The sequence below is a fragment of the Ictidomys tridecemlineatus genome, chromosome 14, assembly GCF_052094955.1.
Source record: "Ictidomys tridecemlineatus isolate mIctTri1 chromosome 14, mIctTri1.hap1, whole genome shotgun sequence".
Lineage (NCBI taxonomy): Eukaryota > Metazoa > Chordata > Mammalia > Rodentia > Sciuridae > Ictidomys > Ictidomys tridecemlineatus.
This window is the reverse complement of record NC_135490.1, coordinates 66236663-66260978: the sequence shown is the minus strand read 5'-3', so window position 1 is coordinate 66260978 and position 24316 is coordinate 66236663. Positions and strand designations below refer to the sequence as shown.

At 37.3% G+C, this 24316-nt stretch overlaps 1 protein-coding gene across 3 annotated transcripts in view; it reads right to left on the bottom strand.

Annotated features, from left to right (window-relative positions):
- Gpat4 (glycerol-3-phosphate acyltransferase 4) overlaps positions 1–24316 on the bottom strand; it is a 39658-nt gene that overhangs the window by 14794 nt on the left and 548 nt on the right. For all 3 annotated transcript variants that reach the window (XM_078031258.1, XM_005340319.5, XM_013365196.4), the window contains exon 2: positions 7193–8208. In XM_078031258.1, coding sequence (XP_077887384.1) covers positions 7193–7357 — 165 coding nt within the window. In that variant the 5' untranslated portion in view covers positions 7358–8208. The remainder of the gene's footprint in view (positions 1–7192; positions 8209–24316) is intronic.

Below are 24316 nucleotides of genomic sequence, written 5' to 3'. Positions count from 1 at the left end.
TACCCCCTTTCTTCACGAACTGGTTGTTTTTGCTCTAGTGTGTGGTGTGCTGTCTCTAAACAAGACTTTCATCTTTATTCACTGCACTTCAATTATGCTCTGGCTTCTTCACTTTTAATATTCAATTCAAATGCCAAATCTAAGATGAAATGTTACCTACCCCAATTCCTGCAATCAGAATTAACCTTTGCTGAATTAGTTATGAGTGCATATTTGTGTTTCCAATGGGACTACAAATACATTGAAAGGAAGGAGCCAACTACTCATGTGTGCATTCTGGCAGAGTCTGGGAGTGCCTTGCACTAAGCAGGTAGTCAATAAAGGGTCCACTTCATTAATCAACTCCCAGTATTTCTCTTCACCAATCTCTCCATATGAGAAAAGACCTGAAGTAACAAACCTAAGACTTTCCTGACATGAATCGTCCCATCTCCTTCAGTCTGTTCTTAGCCTACTTCAAGGTTATAATAGAATTGCACTTCTCACAGGGTAGGAAAGACATACATAATTAGCAACACTTCTTTCACTACAGCCATGGGAGACAGGAACTTCCATACCCACTCTTTAGATGAAAAAATAGAAAATGGAAAAATTCAATGACTGAGGTCAAATTTTAGAGCTGGTAGGGAATGCCCAAAGTATTTAAGGTAAAGATTGCCTGACCCCAAAACAAATGCCCATTTACTGCAATCCCACTATCTTGTGTTCAACTTCACCACCACCAGTTTCTGTGACTCTCTACCAACATACTCAACTTTGGAGCTGAACACTGATCAGATTTCAAGAGTCTCATCTTCTCACCTGACCTGATCAATTCCTTTCACCTCAGGCAGAATTCAGGTCATTTATTTTCATCTTTCTCCTTTTTACCCAGGCATTCTTCTCTCCCTTTTCCCATGCCATTCTCAACCCAGTTGGAAATCCTCTCCTAGGAATTCCACTCCAAAAAATATCATCACCACTGTGCAGAGGACATCTGAAGCAAAACACCAAGACAACATGCTGCTCTCTGCACAAGACAGTCTTCAGTAACTCAGCATAAGAGAAGGGACAGACAGACACTGATCCCATCACTTATATCCTCTTCATCTCCCCCAGTGGCAGGTATACAAATATCTTCTCTGGGTTTATTTATAGAGAACGAAATATGAAAAAGAGCTGTTAAGCCAGAGCTGCTTAGGTCTGTCAAAACCATAGGTATATACACTGCACGAACTATCATATATTCAGTTTTAATAATCTTTATGATTATGTAGTAAAATGTGAAAATATCTAATAACAAAAGAAAATATCCACAAAATTAAATGTCCACACTATTAACACAGTCAAAATATCAATGTGTGTTTTTCATCAAAGATTGAAAAGAAATATAATAAGCAAATAAAGGTGTTATAAACTGTGGGACATGGATGAATGTTTAAAATTATCTATTGATATATTATTTATCTGGTTGTAATAATAACCAGTAAAATATATAGCCTCTAGTGACTGGCTTTGTAACATTACTATTCTCCAAATTTAGTGGCATCATTTATTTTGCTCAAGAATCCACAGACTATAGATAGGGCGGATGGAAGAATGAGGACTGGAATCCTTGGAAGGTTCACCCTACCATGTTGTGCATGAGATGCTGGGACTGTGATCTGAGACACCTACAGGTGTCCTACCTTTGGCACATCTGGTGGCTGGGTTCCAAAAAAAAGCCAGATAGAAGATATATCTCCTTTTCTAAACCTAATATCACAAGGTGCAACCCCTCAAGTTCACCACTACTATTTCTTGGAAACAAATCACTAATTAGGCTCACATTCAAGAGTGGGTAATCCAGATCCAACTTCTGAAGATGAACAACAGAATCACCTGGGGGTGGAGTATTTAGGGAAAAAGTCTACCTAGAGTAATAGGGATATAGCTCTGTGGTAAAGCACTTGCCTTTATGTGGGTATATGCAATGCCCCTGATTTAATCTCCAGAACCAATTAAATCATATCTTAATGCCCCCAAATAAATTACTTTTTAAAAAAATATTGTTGGATGCGGTGGCACACACCTGTAATCTCATCAGCTCACAAAGATATCAAGTTCAAGGCTAGCCCAGTAATTTAGCAAGGCCCTAAGCAACTCAGTGAGTCTCAAAACATAAAAGTACCAAAACAAAAAACAAAAAACAAAAAGCTTCCCTAAATGATAAAAATGTATATATCAGGAGAGAGACAAGTGAAGAAAGAAAGAAAAAAAAAAAAAGAAAGAAGACAAAAGGAAAAGGAAACTATAGCTCTATCACTCCCAAATCCCTGGGAAATTTCTATAAGATGTTAAAGTTATTGTAAATTCAATTATTTATGAAAATTATCTGATTTGATTAATGCTTATGTTAGACTACACAATGTATTTTCAAATTAGATAAAACAAAGGGAGATGTATTTTTATTTCAAATGAGATAAAACAAAGGGAATGTACCTATAATACAGGTACATTCTAAACATTATTTATTAGAGGAGACAATGTCAGCCTGAAGGTCCTGGAGCCCAGACCACTATAAACATTCTGTGATCCATGATCAAAGAACTGAGTTCCCCAGGCTGACATTGTTCCAATATGCCTTCCCATGCCCACCCCTCTTCTTTAAAAGAACAGCCTAAGACCCCAAAAGCGCATCTGGCTCTTAAGTAGCTCCAATTCTTCAGAATGCATGTCTCCACCTTTTACTCTCTAATAAAAATTTCTTTTTACTAAAACCAGAGATGGGGCTGGGGCTATATCTCAGTGGTATAGCATATGTGAGGCTCTGGGTCTGACCATCAGCACCACATAAAAATAAATAAAGGTATTATGTCAATCTACAATTTGAAAAAACAAAACAAAACCCTGAGGTCTCCTTAAATTTCTTTCTATAACATGACAAGAGCCTAGAAGGTCCAAGTAGGTCTCCTCAGCCTCAAGACTTCCCTTACTCCCAAAACTGCATTAAGATAATCTCTGAACTGTCTTCTAGTTTTAAAATTACGCATATCATCCTAATATAGAAAAAGTGAAGAGTCTAAAAAAGGTAGAAGGAAAATCTCTGCCATGAGACTAAACCTTTATGTTCCCTCTGCCAAAATCTTAAAACCCAATCCCCAATGTGATATATTTGGAGGTGAGGTCTTTGGACAGTATTAAGATTATAAAGGTAGAGTCTTCATGAATGGGATTAGTGCCCTCAGAAAGAAAGCCCAGAGAGCTCACTCTTCCCTTTCTATCACCTGAGGACACAGAAAGACTGATATCTGGGAACAGGCAGCAGGCCCTCACCAATCACTGAATCTGCCATTATGTTGCTCTTGGCTTCAGAACCTCCTGAACTATGAGAAGTAAATTTCATAGGTCACCTAGTATATGGCAGTTTGCTATGGTAATTTACTTTACAGGGGGGATTGACACTCCTCTATAAAATAAAAACAAAAGGGCTGGGGATGTGGCTCAAGTGGTAGCGCGTGAGACCCGGGTTCGATCCTCAGCACCACGTACAAACAAAGATGTTGTGTCCACCAAAAACTAAAAAATGAATATTAAAATATTCTCTTCTCTCTATATATAAAAAAAAATAAAAAAATAAAAACAAAAACAAAAACAAAAATCACCCATAAATATGGGTGTCTTTTAGATATATACATGGAACACAAGATACATCTTTTCCAAGGCTTAACACTGGCTTGGCCAAATCAAGTTCCTATCAAATATTATCACTGATAAAAGTAGTATTGAGTTTTCTATTAAAATCAACTCAGAGCAGAAACCAAAGGTGACACTCTTATAAACTGGACACTCTCCCAGAATCTCCGTAAGCCCCTGCAAGCATGCACCAGTCCTTTCTAGCTCAACCCTTATTCTAGCGTATAGCCAACTCAGTCTGTGAAGCTCCACAGGACAGGTACTACAGGGTACCCTGAACCCTTTATGTTCTCAGTACATACGTATCTCTAGTAAGTAAAATCTATTTTTAGAAAAAAATTTTTTTTTTCCTTTTTTGCCATGCTGGGGATTGAACCTAGGACCTCATGCTTCCTGGGCAAGAGCTTTAAGACTGAGGTACACCCTCAACACCTACCACTTTATTAATTTATTTATTTTATTAATTTAAAAAAATGACAGCAGAATGCATTACAATTCTTATTACACATATATACCACAATTTTTCGTATCTCTGTTTGTACATAAAGTATGTTGGCACCCAATTCGTGTCTTCATACATGTACTTTGGATAATGATGTCTATCACATTCCACCATCCAACACCTACTATTTTAAATGTTTAATTTTGAGTTTACAAATACATGTTACTTTCATCACCATTTCTAAACTGCTATGTACAAATCAGTGATTGTCAAGATGTGGTCTATAGTTTCTGAAGGCTGAAGATTACATGTTCTACAAATTGGCCTAACACTAAACACCTAATGAATTTTCCATTGTATAATTATAAACTATGTTAAAAATCACAAGAATGTACATTTAAAAAATAGAAATCATAGCCCAGGCACAGTGATGCACACCTGTAATCCCAGCCACTCAAGAGGATGAAGCAGGAGGATCACATGTTTGAGGCTGGCCTTGGCAAGTTAATGAGACCCTATCTCAAAATAAAAAGGGCTGGAGATTTAGCTCAGTGGTAAAACGCCCCTGGAATCAATGCCCAGTTAACCCCCCCCCCAACACACACACACAAAGATTCATGAGATGGATTTACTTGGCATATTTGAACTTTTAAAATATTAAATTTGGGAGACATTTTCAAAAACGTGGATTTTAGGCCTTTTATTCCATCCACTGCCATCCAAGTTAGACAGGAAAACACTAGGATCATAACTCTTATTTACACATTTTTAAAATAACAATTTCAGAGTTGAGTTTGCAGCTCAGCAGTAGAGTGCTCATCTAGCACATGCAAGGTCCTGGGTTCAATCCTCAGCACCACATAAATAAATAAATAAATGTATTTTTTTTGAAAAATAGCAATTTCAGGGGGCTGGAGTTGTAGTTCAATGTTAAAGTGCATGCATAGCATGTGCAAGGGCCTCAGTTCAATGCTTAGCACCTCCCAAAATAAATAACACAAAAACTAAAAATGACAATTTCTATAGGCTCAAGAATGAATCACTTGCCTATAAACTTGAATAAAAGCTACTAGATACACACCTTATTGTCTCCTAAAAGTTTATCATTCTACTATCTCTGTCCTGGTGTATGTTTTCCACAACTAAAGGGTATGATATTACCTTATATTTATATTGTCTACAGGGATCCTGTGTTCTTTAAAGATTTACTTGGCCTGAAATGTATGAAAATCCCTTTTCCTGACTGATTAAAATAGATACTATACATTAGTAAAACAGCCAGCTCAAAGACCATCTAGATAACTACTTCTCAGATTTTAATGTATAAAAAAATCTGTATCTTGTTTAAAATGCAGATTCTAGGCTGGGGATGTAGTCAGTGGTATAGTTCCTGCCTAGCATCGCCAAAAAAAAAAAAAAAAGCAAGCAGATTCTAATTCAGTAGTCTACAGCAGGCATGAGATTTTCATTCATAATCAACTCCTAGGCAGTAAATATGCTGCTGATCTCCAGGTCTGCCGAGCAGCAAGGGCTACGTCCACATACCCATAACTCCAGACATTATCATAAGAGGTGCTCAAAAAATTGGTCTTGAAAACTGACACTTCAAATACAGGTATATACATGTTCAAAGCAGCAGTATCCACAACAGACAGAAGGTGGAAACATACCATCAATGTCCTTCAGTGGATGAGTTGAATCGAATTATGGTATAGACAAACAATAGAATATTATTATTTAACCACGCACACAAAAAAGAAGCACTGATACATGCTATCATGCAGATGAACCTTGAAAGTGTTATGCTAAGTGAAAGAAGCCAGATCCAAAAGAGCACATTTGGTATGATTCCATTTACATGAAATATCCATAATAGGTAAATCCTCAGAGACAGAACATAGGTTGCCAGCAGCTGAGTGAAGGGGAAATAGGGACTGACTGCTGAATGAGTAAGAAGTTTTTTTTTTTTGAACTGGTGACAATGTAATAGAACAAGATAGAGGCAGTGGTTGTAAAATACCACGAATATACTTAATATATCACAATAATATACATAAAAATATTTCCACTGTAATATAACATTTCATATATTTCACTTGTCCCTTTCTTCATTGATAAAATGCAGATATTTACCCTATTCACCACAAAATTCTAAGGAACCAAAGGAAAGTAAAATATTTATTCTAAAGACTATAAATTGGGTTAAGGGTACAGCTCAGAGGTACAGCACTTGCCTAGTAATGTGAAAGGCCCTGGGCTAGCACTGCAAAACAAAACAAAACCAAAAGATACCATATGAACAAGTAATGCTGCGTTATTATTACCATTAAGGGTGCATTTCTCAAAAGTATACATGGTTTCAGCTGTGGAAAACAATTCCTGAAGATCCGGTAACTACTGACATTGCAATTAATAAATTAACCGGCTGGTTAATTTAATAAATTAAAGAGCTAGAGATGTGGCTCAGAGGTTAAGTGTCCCTGGGTTCAAAAAATTAAAGTTTCACTGCATGGATCAACTTCAGGAAATATCACTCTTTTTGTTTTCACTGTAAGGTGACTAGTTCTGTTTAGTGGTATAATTAGATCCAAGCTCTGACATATGTTCAGAAATTTATTATCCTTCTCTTTCAGGAAACAAAACAATTCAAATGCCCTTTTTTGTCTAAAATACAAGAACCTACTTAAGATAAATAAACCAAGGAAAGAAAAGGTTATCAGTGAGGGGATATGTTGGCTACAGCTGTGTGCTCCACTATCTGTTATACAAGAAGATATAGAGTCTGGCAATGATTTTTAAAATTCTAAGCCCCATTTTCTATGAAATAAACAGGCAAGCTGTGGAGTCATGGAATAGGTCCCTTTGCTCAGCATGAATCAAATACACAAGCAGCTTAGCTCACTGAGAAAAACTACCAAAGGCTTTCAAAAGTACACATTTAGTTATTCTTTTTTCACCAGATGCCACTTCCTATTCTCCTCACTTTCTCCCTATTCAATGAAGAGAGAGCCACTGGCCAGGTAAGAACTCTTTAGCCTAAAAGCATGTCCCCTTCCTTCCTCTGTGAAACAAACTTACTGTAACAGTTCAACTTACCGCAAAGATTTTTAACAAAGTTTTCATGTAGAGCTTTCGGATACCAAAAGAGACTCCAAAAATGGCGGGGACTATGATGAAAACAAGCAGGAGGGTGAAGAGGACTGTCAGGGAGATGCCCAGAAGGTTGACTATCAGGCTATCAAAAGGCAGCAACAGAAACATGGTGGAGGATTCAGGCCAGGCCAGTGCCCTCCTCCCCAAGCACAAATAACTGCCTTCAGATGGTCCTTTCTGACACCAGCAGCCTATGAAAGGAAGTCAGTCCTCCAAGAGTAAAATACTCCATTCCAAAGTTCACATCATTCAACTGCTTGTATAGAAGGGTTGGGGGCAGAATGACAGTACAAAAGGGCCACAGGAGGCAGCCCAAGAATGCCAGGTTTCCCCAGAATAGAGAGACTTCACAGTGAATGCGGAAGGATAAGTTTTTATTTAAAACATCCAAGTCCAGACTGAGTTTCTGTGCAAGTGAGTACCGAGGGAGGGGTCTCTGCTCTGCTATCCTTTTCCTGCTTCCAGAGGTTTTCTTTCTTTTCCTGCTCCAGAGCATTCAGTAGATAAATCTGTCCTGCAGATCTGTATTGCCAGAAGTACCAAGAAGAGTTCACCTTGGTGCCAGAAAAATCCTGAAAACTCCCGTAGAGGAGGGTGACTGCTAGTACTTCACCCAGAAGGCTTTTTGAACGTGAATATGTGGAAATTAAATAATCGTTTTACTTAAAATTCCTTCATAAGCTGAAAATCAAGTTCATTGTAGAGAGTTCGTATCTGGCCCCATTCTCCCTCTAGAGAGGCTCTTGGTGCTTGCTGCCCCGAGGACCCTCCTACGTGGAGAGTCCCAACCTTCTCCAGTAGGACACAGATGCTGGCACTGAATGTGTCATGCTGCCTGTGGTGAGTGTAATTCCAGACGCGCCTGGCATTGATGTACTCTCGATATTCTTCTCCCTTAAGGCCCCCTTTTCAGCGGTGACCTGGGTTCTTGGCAAAAAGTTGTTTACATGCTGCCAGATCTAGGGGTGGAAAGAGAAACACTGTCAGTTACACAAATCAAGAGGAGAAATGTCAATGTGCTTTGTGTACGGGCAGGGAGGGTTGTTTCACCATGAGCTTATCGTCAGAGCCAGCTTCTCAAGCCACTGAAGACAGAGGAACCAGGCAGGGCCACATATGGCAGACACTGATGAGAGGAAAACAAATATTCCATCTAGTTTCAACTCCAATGATAGGAATTGTGGTCACTCAAACTTTCTGAACAGAACATGCACGTCAAAAAGACACATTTCAAAAGACCAAAAGGGTATATTATGAAATGTAAATCTCCCTCCTACCTGTCCTGTTACCCAAAATTCTCCAAGTCTCAACCATAGTACCAGCTTCATAATCTGCCCTTGATAGTCTCTGCTTATACAAGGAAGTCATAGTTGTTCCTCTGCCCAGGCCTGGCAGCAACAACAATGGCATACAACAAACATTGTTCTTCACCTTGCTTTTTATTTGGTTTTAGCTTAACATATCCTGGAAATAGTTCCATCAGCACATGCAGAGCTGCTGCACTCTTTGCAGGTATATATAGTTTTCAACTGTTAAGAATACACCAGGACCTAGGTTACCAATCTCCTAAAGCTAGAGACTCCTAGTAGTTCCATTTTATTTTTTATAAAAATGTAATGAATAACCATATGCATGTGAGATTTAGTACATAAAATGCACATGGTGAATATATTTCTAGGATAAATTCCTAGAACAGAATTGCAGGAGAAAAGGAAATACATTGCAAAACAGTGTTTTATTTCCTCCATAGAGATTAAACCCCTGCAGTCTATCTTCCTACCCTGGCTACTCATTTTAAAATTCCACTATTTCGAATATCTCACAAAAACATTACAATTTTACAGTACTCATTTCATATCACAAATTATCAAGTCCTGAACCTGGGAGTATCCTATCAAGTCTTTTAGGCAAAACATCTCCTGTACCTCATGGTGTAGAGACCGAACTCAGGGCCTCACACGTGCTAGGCACTCGCTACAACTCGAGTCCCTGGCAAAAAGATTTTGGCTTCTCACAAATCATCATCTAGCTCTGTCCTAAAACATTTAGAAATTCAAGAATTGAACAGGTACTGACTTCATTTTAAATTTTGTCCAATGCTTTATAAACTCAAACATGTTACCGCATTTCGTTACCTTGAATTTGTCAACATGTATTATTCCATTTTCTAAATAAGGAAATGAAGAGAGGTAGACATAGATCCATTTCTATACAGCTCCAACACTTTTCCACACAGTGATCAAATACTCAACAAGGACATGACAGTTCAGTGACAATGAGTCACAAATAAAAGTTCCCATTTTTTTTGTTCTTTTGGTGCTAGGGATTGAACCCAGGGCCTTGTGCAAGCAAAGCAAATACTCTACCAACTGAGCTATATCACCAGCAAAAGTTCCCATTTTTGATCCCCATGTTCCCTCATTTTCTTCTACTTTTACCTCATTATTATTGCTAACATTTACTGAATGCTTACAAGATGACTGGCACTGAGTAATAAGCACTTTACATATATTGTTCTCACTTAGTTCTCACAACTCTGGAAGAATTATTATTATCAAGGCCATTTACAGGCAAGAATACTGAGACTTAGGAGATTATTCACAGTGGTAGAATAGGATAAGGACAAGTGCCTTTGTCTCTGACCTCTTCCTATCTCACCAACTATCCTGAAATAATTCTTTCACGCCAGGCCTTCTCTACAGAACTTCTTGTGATTAGAGAAAAACCACAAAGCAGATCTGGATTCACTTATCAAGATTTGATGTTCTTCTCAGAATCCAAAGTACAGACATGCTCTTTCATTTTTATAAACTGGCCAAACTAAATGTGCATGCCAGATTTCTAACTATATTCCAAAGCAGCTGAGGAATCTGCGTCACTGTGTTCCTTTTACCTGTCAGATCCCTGCCTAATTCTACAGCTGTACCTCCACTCCAGTCTTTCATCTCAACCTGCCCATGAGAAAGATGCAGCAAGAAACCTCTGTCCCACTGGCCAAGGTTACTCTGAGTTTCAGGGACCCAGGGTGACTGTCATTAGGGCGACTTTGACCCCACATGCCAAAGTTTTGATGGCGCTTCTTTGAATCACAATCAATTTAGAATTCCCAATGTTATTCTGGGTTAATGTCTCCAAAACAATAAATACATGTAGCAACAAACTAATTTCTTCACCTAGTTCAGGGGTTGGCAAATCACAATGTGTGGGCCAACTCTAGCTATGGCCTGTTTTATATGGATCTTGAGATAGATCCACATCTTACCTTGAGATAGGTATGGTTTTCACGTCTTTAAAGAGATGAGAGAATTTTAAAAAGATTATAACAAAGACCACAGCCTAGAAAGCCTAAAATATTTACTATCTGCCCCTTTACAGAAAGTTTGCAACCCATGACAGAGTTGATCCTTCCTTCCCCAGAGGTAGTGACCTCTCCCCACGTTGTCCCGCCTCACCCTGAGTTCACATTTGTGAGTGCCAGCCTCTCAGAGAACAGGAAACTAGCCAAACAAGTTATCCAGCCAACATTAATCTTCACATAAATTCTCAGAAGTAGAGGAAACAGCAAGAAAACTGGGACTGGTTATCAAATAAGCTTCCAAACAACTTGGGGAATTAGTAATAAAAATAATTAAAGCCAGAGGTATCTGGTGTCTCATGGACCCCTTAATACAGACTTTGATATCTGGAAATATCAAAACACTACTCACATCTGAAAAGAATTCAATCAAAGTACAATTTCTGGATAACTGCTGATTTAGGAGAGGATATTATTTTAACTCAGGTAAATATAACCATGACTACTTAAAAGTGTGAAGTAGTGGAAAACATTAATTCCTAGAAATAACTTAAGTTCCAAATCTGGATTCCAGCCAAACTCACAAAGAATCATTTGGACCAAAGTTGCCTCAAAAGCTCAAATGTTCCAGAGAGAAACATAAGGGCCAACTAACTATGAACCTTTTAGGAAGGCAACAGAGCCCATCTCCAGGCCAACTAAACTATTCAACATGCTGAATGGCAAATCTAAGCCTGGAGGCCTCCAAATGGCCTCAGTTCTTGGAGTGACTAGTTCTTCAATTCAACAAATATTCACTGAGCACACACCATGTGCCAGATATTTATTACAGGGTTAGATATTATTGTTGAACAAATATTCCTAGAGATAACAATCAAGCAAGTAAACATATATAAAGTCACAACAAATTTTCATGATTTTTGTTTCTGTGTACTTTTGCACTACTGGGGATTGAACTCAGGGTTTCACACATTCTCGTGAAGTGTTCTATTACTGAGTGATATCTATCCCCTGCCCAATTTTCAAGATTTTGAAGAAGGAAAAAAACAGTCCAAGAGGAAAAATTAGAGGAAACTTAATGGAAATCAGGACCTCAAAGCTGAGCTTGGGGGTGTACCCTCTAATCCTAGTGACTCAGGAGGCTGAGGCAGAACAAGTTTGAGGCCTTGTTATAGGGGAAAAAAAAAAAAAAGGCTGAGAATGTAGCTCAGTGGTAGTGTGCTCCTGGGTTCAATTCCCAGTGACATTCATAAATAAATAATTAGGGCCTCTACACCCCCTTCATCAAGTATGTGGTAGAAACTGTTATCTCTCCTAACTGCAGGATCAAATACTTCCCAGCTAACTCTTTGAGACACATTCTAATTCAGGAAACCATGACTGTCAGAATATGTCCAGAGATGCCAAGTACCAATCTGAAAGGTTAAAAAAAAATGCCATTTCATTAAAAATAAATGCTTAAGACTACACAGGAATATATACTGTTATGGACTGGATATAAAGTAATGCCCCCACAAAGATCCTATGTTCATGTAGGAATATTCAGACATGAAATGATTGGATTATAAGAGGTCTTACCTAATCCTAACTTAAATGGACTAACTAGGTGGTAACTGTAGGGGGTGTGGCTAAGGAGGCAGGTCACTAAGTGTTCCCTGCAGCCCCCTTTCCTCACCCCTGCTTCCTGGTAGCCATGAGTGGAACTGCACTCTTCTACCATGTCCTTCTGCCATGATGTTCTGCCTCACCTTGGGCCCAGAGAAATGGAGTTGGCCTACCATAGACTAAACCTCTGAAACTATAAGTCAAAAGAAGCTTTTCCTCCTCTAAATTGTTCTTGTCAGGTATTTTGGTCACAGGAACAAAAGGATAACACACGTGCATTTTTAAAGCACACCAAGTATAATGTCTGTCACATATTAGATACAAATAAACAGTACGTATTATTTCATTAGGATCAGAAGAAACCCAGTGGACTATCTTCAGTTCTAGATACCAAACTTTCAGAAAGCTTTAGAGATTATTTCAAAGTAGAACACAAAATCCATAATCCAAAAAATGCTACATGCGTAAAAGTAGCAAGTGATCATTTAAAAAAGTTAGCTATAACAGAAATACGGCAAAAAAAATTTTTTTAAATCAGAGCATTAGTTATATGTAGTAGTTGCGTTCATTTTGACCAAATCATACATGCATTGGATTTGATCTACTCCATTTCAGTCCCAGTTTTCCACCACCCCCCACCCTCTACTTATCTTCCTTTTTTGCTCTTTTATTCATTTTTGATTGCTGCTTTTCTACACAAAGGGGAAATGCCCTGCGGTATATACCTATTTACACATGACATGATTTTGTTATTATTCATTCCACATTTCCTCTCCTTACCTGTTCCCTCCAGACCACCTCCACCTACTCCTTGTTATCTTTTTTGATGTTCAATTCCCCACTACCTTATTTCCCTTATTTTGCTCTAGCTGCCACATGAGAAAAAACATTTGACCCCTGATTTTTTGAGTCTGCCTTATTTCACTTAGCATGATGTTTTTCATTTCCTCCCTTTACTGGCAAATGCCATAATTTCATTATTTATGGCTGAATATAACTCTATTGTATATATACACCATATTTTCTTAATCCATTTGTCTATTGACAGGCATATGTGCTGATTCCATAATTTGGCTACTGTGAACTGTGCTACTATAAATATTTAAATGGCTGTATTGCTATAGTATGCTGATTAGTTCTTTTGTATAAATACGAAGGAGCGGGATTAGCTAGGTCATATGGTGGTTCCATTCTTAGGTTTTTTTTTTTTTTAAGAAACTTCCATACTGCTTTCCAAAGTGAATTGTACTAATTTGCAGTCCCACCAACAATGTGAGCGTACCTCTTTCCTCACACCTTCACCAGAATTTATTACTATTTGTATTCTTGATAATTGCCATTCTGACTGAAGTGACATGGAATCTTAATGTAGCTTTTATTTGCATTTCTCCAACAGATATGTTGAAAATTTTTTCATATATTTGTTGGCCATGGATAAACCACTATACTGGTGAGAATGAGAAAATATCCTTGAATACAGCTGGTTGAAGCATAAAATGGTACAGCCTCTTAATAAAGAAAAGTTTAGCAATTGCCATAAGAATTCTAAATTCACCTAACCTTAGATCCAGTTATTTCATTTGTAAAAAAAACTTACCCTAAGAACAAATTAAAACAATGTTCTCAATCAGGTGTTATTTTTGACCCTGATGAGAAAAGCTGGCAATGTTTGCGTTGCCACCAATTATCTGGTTATAAAAACTAAAAATGGGATGTTACCAGCTTCTAGCGTATAGAGGGCTGAGAAGATACCAAACATCCTGAAATGCACAGGACAAGGCCCCACAACAAAGACTTGGCCGCGGACGGACTCCAAGGGCTGAAACTGAAAAACCCCTTTTTCATTTGCAAAAGAAAAGTAGGTGCTAGGTTACTGACTGTAACTACTTATACCATCTAAAGAAACACAGATATCCAGGAGTATAAGATACAATGGAATATTATTCATCTGTTAAAAAAGAAAGAGACAATGAGGACTGGGAGTACAGTTCAGTGCAGGGGTATAGTTCAGTGCCAGAGCACTTGTTTGTTCAGCTTCACATGAGGCTCTGGGATTCAATCCCCAGCACCATAAAAAAACACTGTTGGTGGGTACGTAAATCAATACTGCCAGTATAGAGAACAGTATGGAAAGTCTTCAAAAAACTAAAATCAGGACTACCATATAATCCAGTAATTCCACCACTGGGTATAAATCTAAAGGTATTATAAAACCATTATGCCAAAGTTACTTGCACTCTCATGTTTACTGCAGCACTATTCACAATAGCTAAAACATGGCATCAACCTACATGACCTTGGTGGATGAATAGATAAAGAAAATGTGGTATATATTCACAATAGAATATTAGCCATAAAAATGAATGAAATCCTGTCACCTGGAGCAACATAAATACAACTGGAGGTTATCAAGGGAAATAATTCAGATTATTTGGAAAGACAAATATTATATATTCTTATTCATTTGTGGAAGCTAAAATGCAATATTGTAAAATAACAGATTAGAATAGCAGTCACTAGAGACTAAGGGAAGGGCAGTGGGGAAGGGGGTGAGAAAGAAATTCAATAAAGGGGAATAAAAACATAATTAGAATAGAATAAGTATTTTTGGTTCTTCTTTAGCCCATTAAGGTCATTACAGGTTAAAACAATCTATGATATATTTCAAAACAACTAGAAGAGTACAAAAGTCCCAACACAAAAAATGATTAATGTACTGGGCACAGTGGCTCCTGCCCATAATCCCAGCAACTCTGGAGGCTGAGGCAGGAGACTAGCCAAGTTTGAGGTCAGCCTCAGCAACTTAGTGAGGACCTAAACAACCTGTCTCAAAATAAATAATTAAAAAAGGGCTGGGTATAGCACAGTAGTAAAGTATCCCTGGGCTCAATCCCCAGTACTGATAAAAATAATAATAATGTTTGGAGAGATGGAAATGCTTATTACCCTGATTTGACTATTACACCTTGTAACATGTACTGAATTACCATAATGCAACCCATAAAGATATACAAAAATATTATCCCAATAGTAAAATCCCCCTCCAAAAAAGATTATGAGACAATAAACATAAGGTTCTTTTCCAGTACTCTTTTCATAGTAGAAAATGCTTAAAATGCGTAAGCGATTATTTTTATTTCTATTCTAAACCTGTCACTATGAATGAGGAGGGGCATGTGAAAGTGTTTCCCAAAAAGCAATGACATGCCATTAATGCACAATCTATTTTCTGCTATTATTCTTGCCTAAAAATGTTCTGAATCCCCTTAAAGTGGCTGGAGCATGAGGTTCCCAACCAGAAACTTCATGAGGTCTGACAGGGAGGAAAAACAAAGCTACACCTGTGTCTGCAGAACACACTTGGGGGAAGAAAAGACTCCTGTAGAAATCAGGAAAAAACAACAACAACAAAAAAAAATTTGATGCTTAAAGATGGCACACTGTGTGAATGCATAAACAAAGACTAAGATTCTGCCACAGCAATTCTGAAATCAAGAAAGTAGATACCCAGCCTGCTGCAGTGGTATAGGCCTGTAATCACAGCAACTCAGAAGCCTGAGGCAGGAGGATTGCAAATTTAAGGCTGGCCTTCACAATTTATTAAGACCCTGTCTCAAAATAAAAACTAAAAACGGATAGGGATGCAGCTTAGTGGTAAGCACCCCAGGGTTCAATTCCCAATAACCCCCCCACAACAACACACACAAAATAAATACTCATGTACAAAAATAACAGGGATGTGAGCAGTGTAGGTCCTGAAAAACCTAGCCAGAACCATTCTTTGTTTGGCCACAATTGGGTGCACTGATTCTCCACTCAGGATACACATTTCAATCGCCTGGTCATCAGTCTAGATGACATAAATCAGGGCGAATACTAAACATACTAGGCTTCCATAATTAATTTTCCAGGGTCACACAACTAGTAAGTGGTAGAACAGAATTAGGACAAGTGCCTTGGTCTTCAAGACGATGCATGCTCTTTAACTACTATACCTTCCCATCTCTTAAAGTAGTCTAAAATAAATTAAAATTTCCCTCGTGCCAAGCCTGCTCTATAGAACTTCTAATGATTAAAAAAAAAAATCACAAGGCAGAATGGATTCATATATAAGAAACAAATCTGGTTTTGTTTTTAGGAGACTTGATCTTAACATGTAGCTGGAGTTAAGAATTAGCAGTTAATTTAGCAAAGAACAAGTGAAAACTAAGGAAGACTGCCACTATCTTTGATCACAAATACCCGTAAGTAAATAAAATGCATCAAGTTTCCTAACTAAAAAAAAAAAAAAAAAAAAAAAAAAGTGAGGGAGAGGACATAGGTTAGGTTTAAGCACATTCATAAGAGAGCTGATGATAGGATCTAAAACATCATAGGAGGGCTGGGATGTAGTTTAATGTTAGAGCGCTTGCCTTGCATGTGTGAGGTACTGGATTCGATTCTCAGCACCAAATAATAATAAGTCCATTAACAATTAAAAAATAAAATAAAACATCATAGGACCATGAATACTGGTAGAAGTCATTTGCCATTAAGGAATACACAAACGATCCAATCAAGCTGGCTGTCATCTAGAAAAAGCAGTTTTGTTCTGAGTACCCTGAGCCAAAAGAATTGGTGTTATGACAGGCAGTTATAGAGTGCAAATTTTAGTTGATATTAAGAATCGCAACCCTCAGTATTGGAGATGTAGCTCAGTGGTAGAACTCAGCACATGCAAGGCCCTAGATTCCATGCCCAGCACTTTAAAAAGCAAAAAAAAAAAAAAAAAAAAAAAGTCCAAACTGCAGGTGGGAATGTTAGATGGTGCAGCTATCTTTGGAAAATGGTTAAACACAGAGTTACTACATGAGCTAGTAATTCCATTCTTAGGTGGAATAAACTAAAAACTATCTGCACACACACACACAAAAAGTTGTGCATGAATGCTTACAGCAGCCTTATTCAAATAGTCCAAAAATGCAAACAATCAAAATGCCCATCAAATGATGAATGGGTAAACAGTGTAGTATATCCATACAATGGAATGTTATTTGGCCATAAAATGGAATGAAGTTCTGATGCACACTGCAACATGGATTAACCTTCTAAACATTATACTACATGAAAGAAATCACATATTATATGACTCCATTTATATGCAATTGGCAAACCTAATGAAGTATCATTGTGAAGACTAAATAGAAGATAATGCTGATCAAGTGATCAGTACAATGCTCAGCACAAGTGCTCAATAACAGAAGGTACAGCTATTAATCATCATAAAGCTGAGGCAATAATAAAATGATGATAAACTGCATCATTATTAGTTGATCACTGAGAGCTCTTGTCTAATCTCTTCGTTTTATGGCTCAAATAACTGAGCCTTGGAAGGATGAGTCTAAGTTTTTAGACTCAGACAAGTTATAGAACTGGCTAGGGACAGACAGGCAGAAGTATAACTTAGAGGAGTACTAATGATCCTTAGTTTGGTGGTCCTGCTCCTCAGGCTAACCTCTGCTTTGGAGTGGGTTTACAAAGAATGCCACCCTGAGGTCTCTCTGTTGCCAACACATTATCATCAAATGCCCCAATCCAATGAGATACAAACATAATGTAAACAAATGATATAAACATTCAAGCCCAGACATAAAGGAAATGTGTGCTGGTTGTATTTAAAGTCAAGTGTATCAGAAGTAGTGAAATATAACAAATTTGTTTGAATAGAATGCTGCTGCTCAGCAGGAAAAGTGCACCTTTCCAAAAAGACAGCTCAGAATTATTTCCAAAAACTCAAGAGTTACTAGGTTCAAGTGAACTGAAGTGCTGAAGAGTCATGAATACATAAACAGTTGACATTGATCCTAGATAAAATAAATTATCCAAGACAGAGCCAGGATACAAAAGACCAAAGGATACTCCGCTCACTAGGAAGAAGACAGAATGTAGTCAGTTTCAGGGTCTTGGTCTTATCTAAGGTCATTCTGACCTCACTGGATAATAAGTAACATGGTACACCAAGTGTTCACTCCAAACAATTTTGATATTCAGCCCCATTCTTTTAGAAAAGGACAATTTGATTTGTTGGGGCTTTAAGACCCAAGATGTTTCATTCATTACCCAACCTTACTATTGCATTGATTGCTCCATTTCAAAATTTGTGTTTCTACATTTGGGTAGTATATATGTAATTGGAAGCAACTTTCTGGCCGCCTTCTTTTATTTTTTAATCAAGATTTTTTTGTTGGGTTTATTTTTTTCCGTTTAATGATTTTGAGAATAATCCATGCTGTTGCATGTGTCAGCAGTTCATTCCCTTTTATTGCTGAGTAGTATTCGCTGGTATGAACATCCCACAATTAATCTACTTACCTACTGAACGACATTGAGAATGTTCTATTATAGAGATCTGACCCCCCCCCAAAAAAAAGAAACTATAATTCACAAGTTTTTGTATGAATATATCCTTTCATTTCTCTTGGGTAAATTCCAAGTAGTTGGAATTACGCATTCTAAGGGAGGTGTATGTTTAGTTTTTTATGAAACTGTTCTAAACTGACAGCACCATCTTGTATTCCCAGCATCAGTAAAATCCCAATGGCTTTACAACCTCCCAACACTTGATATGTCCCAGTCTTTTTAATTTTAGACATACTAATGGATATGAAATGAAATCTAATAATTCTAATTTATATTTCCTAATGAATCATGATACGGATCATCTTTTTATGTGCTTATTTTCCATCCATGTATCTTCTTTGGTAAAGTGTCGAAAATTTTTGCCTTTTATTTTATTCGTCCATTTACTATGTTATTATCGAAGTTGTTACTGATCATTTTTTAAGTTTTTGCCTAATGACTAAGTATTTTTATTTAAAGTAAGAAAGCATTACTATTAAACTGTACACTTAAAAATAGTTCAAATAAGCCAGGCATGGTGGCACATACCTGTAATCCAGTGACTTGAGAAGATGAAGCCAGCCTCACCAACTTAGTAAGGCCCTAAGCAACTCAGTGAGACTATCTCAAAAAAAAAATAAAAAATGGCTGGGGATGTGATTCAGTACCCCTAGGTTCCATCCCCTAGAAAAAAAGTTGACAGTTAAAGAAAAAAGTTGACAGTTAAAGAAAAAAATGAAATGATCATCCCTTTAAAAAAAAAAAAAAAAGAAAGAAAGCATTTCATCACACAGGCACAAAATCTGTGGCATCAAACTTCTTTGTTTAATTCCATAAATTCAAAATAATCCTAGCTATACAAAGAAAATCACTAAAACATGAAAGAAAAAAAACCCCAATGTTCACAATCACAAACTAACCTCAGAACAGAATGTTACTAAGTAAAATAAAACACTCCTTCATCTGTATGGTCCACTGACATTGATTCTACACAGTCCAACAGGGCAGCCACAATACACATAACCCTGAAACACACATAACCACGAGAACTGGAAATGTGCTGTGAATATAAAACACTCTGGAATTTAATGGCTTAATATGAAAAACTGCATGTAAAATATCTCATTAATAACTTTTAGTTGTAAATGAGCATAAGACCTTTATTTATTTATTTATTTATTTATTTGTATGTGGTGCTGAGAATTGAACCTGGTGCTGAGAATTGAATGAACCTAGTACCTCATATATGCTAGGCAAGTGCTCTACCACTGAGCCACAACCTCAGCCCTCATTAATAATTTTGATAATGATTACATATTAACAGATATCTAGATAAAGAGGGTTAAATAAAATACATTATTAAAGTAATTTTCACTTGTTTTGTTTACATTTTATAGTCTTTATGGGTTGAGGGTATAGCTCAGTGGTAGAGCACTTGCCTACCATGTTCAAGGCCCTGGGTTCAATTCCAAGCACTCAAAAAAAAAAAAAGATTTTAAGTTGTTTTAATATTTACTTGGCAAAATAATTGTATAGATGAGATTCAATGTGATGCTTCTGGTATACATTATAGAATGATGAAGTCAATTTAATTAGCCTCTCACTTTTTAGTTTACTTTCTGGGGATGAAACCTAAGTATCTGGAACATGCTAGACAAGTGCTTATTATTATTACTTTTTTTTAAGTAGCTACTACAATATTTAAAATTACATAATTGGGTGCAGTTGCACACACATAATCGCAGTGGACTCAGGAAGCTGAGGCAGAATTACAACTTCAATGCCAGCCTCAGCAACTCTATCTCAAAATAAAGCAATAAAGGCTGAGGTTGTGGCTCAGTGCTAGAGCGCATGCCTAGCACATGTGAGATCCTGGGTTCGATCCTCAGCACCACATAAAGATAAATAAATAAAATAATGGTATAAAAATAAATAAAATAAAACAATAAAAAAGGACTAAGAGTGTGGCTCAGTGGTAAAGAACCCCTGGGTTCAATTCTCAGTATCAAAAAATAAACTTGCTTAATTTCTATGAGTCAGCACTGATTAAAACATTTTAAAGAGAGCCTGGCATGGTGGTGCACACATGTAATCCTTGCGTCTTGGGTGGCTGAGGCATGAGGATGGCAAATTTGAGGACAGCTTGGGCAACTCAGTCAGACTGTCTTAAAAAAAAAAAAATTAAAAGGGTTAGGTACTAGCTCAGTGGTAAAATGTTTGCATAGCATGTGTGAAACCTTGGTTCAATACCCTGTACCACCACTAACTGCTAAGGGTACAAAATAGGTTGGTAGATAGGTAAAGGGAGGAAGGTAATATTTTTTCCATCCCTAGGTCTCTCAAGCTAAATAACAAAAAGGTGGATCTCTAAAAACTTAATGATTTTATTCAAGAATAAGCAGAACACTGCAATCTGGAATATTCATGCTATCAGAGATCACAGGGCACATTCAAGGAGGTAAAAGACCAATTTTTAAAGGTAAAATGGGGAGGATTACATAAATTGTTTTAAAGTAATAATTCTTGGCTACAGGACTCAATAAGGGTGGCATCAGACCAGAAGAGACAATTGGTTGGTAGAAATACTCGCATTAACACTCTCTGTGCAAAGTTGAGGTTTTTCAGAGAGTCCTCCTAATAGGTTTTATCACAGACTTGTGTGCATGATAGCCCCCTTCTTTATGGTGTTCTTCCTCCATTTTGATGTTGACAACTTACTGGTTCTAAGCACAGCTGTTACTCTTTGTCTATATGACTTCAAAAAAGTAATGTGGCTTCATGAATTGAAGTTTCCTTACCTTTTTAAAATTTTAATTCAAAAAGTCAGTAAAGGCTAGAGGTGTAGATCAATGGTGCAGCACATGCTAATCATGCTCAAGGCTCTAGGTTCCATCCCCAGCACTCTCAACAAATAAACAAACAAAAATGAAAAATATATTATGTTCCTGCTTGTGACAAAGCATTTTTCTAGAACTGCAGATCTTGAGCTTATGGTTTAGCAGAAAATGCAATCTAAATATACTACGCAGGGTAAAATAAGGAGTGCCCTAAGAAAGGTAACAAGCCAGTGACTATGGCATGCTCAACGGTAAAATGCTTTTAAAGGAGAAAAAGTGCCTTAAAGGAGTTAGGAAAAACTCCAAGCACTTAGAACACTCCTTTTAGCTTTCCAATTCCATTCTTTTAAGAAGTATCAGTCATGCTACAAAAAGCACTAACATGTAGCTTATGCTGTATGGAATGGATCAATTGAGACCTCCCCATAAGCTAAATAACACAGTGAGAAGTAAATGAGTACACCTATAATACACCGATATAAAAATGTGAAGGGGGGTGAAGCAAATAACATGACAAAATGAGGTTCTATTTTACAGAAGCAACTCTGCAATATAATCTACACTTAACCAGGCCCAAATAACCTCCAGAATGCAAGAAGAGATTTTCTTTATAAAAAGTAACCTTTTGTGATAAACAACAGATGAAAATAGTGATTTACTCTTTAGCAGTAAACACTTATATTAGATTAGAATCCTGACAGACCGGCCACAGCACTCTTCCCCATGCTACAAACCCACAAAATAAAAACAAAACAGACAATCTCCTCCACTCTCACCTTCAGGGGTAATGATGTGTCATAACAACTACACAATTATTTCAATGGTATTTCCATAAGTTGGATGTACATGACAACTACTATGGTCACAAAATCACAAGAAAAGTTATTCCTGAAAGTAAATTTACAAATATGTCAGAACAATATAAACAATCTGAACTTACAAAGTCAAAGAACTCTATGTACAAGGACTTGCTTGTTCATAGTATTTCTCAGGGGGAGAATATCACCATATGAATAAGGAAATTGAGTCACAAGTAAAAGTATGGTCATGCATTGCATAAGGTCAATGAGCATAATAAAGTTAACAATAGACCACTTATACAACAGTGGTTCCCATGAAGATTATACCACCTAGTGATACACCTCAACCATCTTAGTTTGCACAAGTGTACCCTTTTCATGTTCCAAAAACAAAATCTACCCAACAATGCATTCTGTCCTTCCTTCCGTGACCCCTAACGGTTCTGAATTTACCTGTTCTTGTTACAAAAAATAGCATAAAGATTGCAAGGAAATGCATACCATGTTTTTATAACTAATGGTCCATTCTTATCAATTAATGGCAAGAACAGCTATATGGTAAAATGACACTGTTCTTTCTCTCAGCTATTAAGAATAAAACAAGGATGTATTCCCATTTTAGTTTCCTTTCCTTCCTTAGTTAATAGCTTAGTTATAGCTATGAATGTTATCCAAATCCTTCATAGCTTGTTTTTAGTATCTATGGTATCCCATTTCTAAGTCAGGACTCTCCCATGTCTCCCAAAAACTATGATTAGAAATTCTCATTTGTCCTAAATTTATTTTAAAAATAATTTAAGGCATATTCCCCAGTTTTATCATTCCAGAATTTGGTGAAAAACTTCCTTCTTTTTACTCATTTGTACCAAACTTATTTTAAGAAATAATTTAAGGTATATTCTAAGGTTTTACTATTCTGGAATTTGGTGGGAAAGTACACGTTTACCAATGCAAGGCCTTCATGAGTATGAGTTTTCAATCAGAGCCCTTGCAATCATTTTTTTTCCCTGAAAAAAACAAGGTAAAGACAAGCATTATGAAAGAGTTGAAAGAAGACCAAATGCAGAATTGGAAGCTGTTTCCAGCCTCAGTACAACCTCTGGATCTGGACAAGGTGATCTCGAAGTTCTCATCCAGATCAGAAATACTTTGTTTTAATCTGTTCTCTAGTAGATTGATCATTTCAGAACCCCTTTTCTGATCTATCCCCAACACTTACATATTCTTTAGTTGTATAATAGCCTTTTACAATAAAAGTACCTTATGACTTTATATGAGAAGATCTTTATTGTGAATCTGAAGATACTTTTTGACAATCGAGGGCTCATCTGCTATCAAGAATTTTTCTCTTTGACATGTGGGAAGGTAAAGGGATGAGGATGTGGTTGGGACAGGGTTAACCATAGGTAAATTCTTAAGGTCAGATGATGGATATATGCTGGTTCACTATTCTGTTTTTGCATGTCTTAAATTCTCCAAAACACAATTCTGGAAAAAAAAAAGTCACTTTCAACAGAGAGAATATCTAACTGGTAGTTTTACAGGATTTTATCCATATAGTCTTGTTTAAGCATAATTGCTTTTTTTTTTCACTTGGGTTGAGACCAAATCTCTAAGACCCGAAACTAAGCAGAGGTTCTCAGAGTTCTGCCAACATTAAAGAAAACGTAACAGAAACGAAATTCTTCAAATGATTTCAAGGCTATCAATCAGAATGAGGACTTGAGTGGTGAGAGACACTGATACTTATTTCCATAGTTACATCATGTTTCATATAGTATATTTTCCATAACTTCTGAACTGCAAAAGTTAAAGCCCTATGAAAGATGGAAAGTGAAGGAATAAGCAAGACCCTCAGGTAGGGGGATGCCCTGGAGGGCGTGGACTCAACACGGAAAGGGGCAAGGGGTTTCGGGGGATTAAGAGAGCCTAAAGAAAGAAAAATGGGGAACACTATTTGAGGAAAGAGGAAAAAATACACATCCCTGGAAAGTCGGAGAACACAGGCAAAGAGATTAGAGGCGAAGGCGGCGCCCACGTGATCTAATGCCCCTTGCAGCACGGACCACCCACATTCCACCTCCCCGAAAAAGTTGCGCCACACCGGGGGCTGAGGAAGAGCACCAGCAACTAGGCGCCCGCGTGGCCAGCG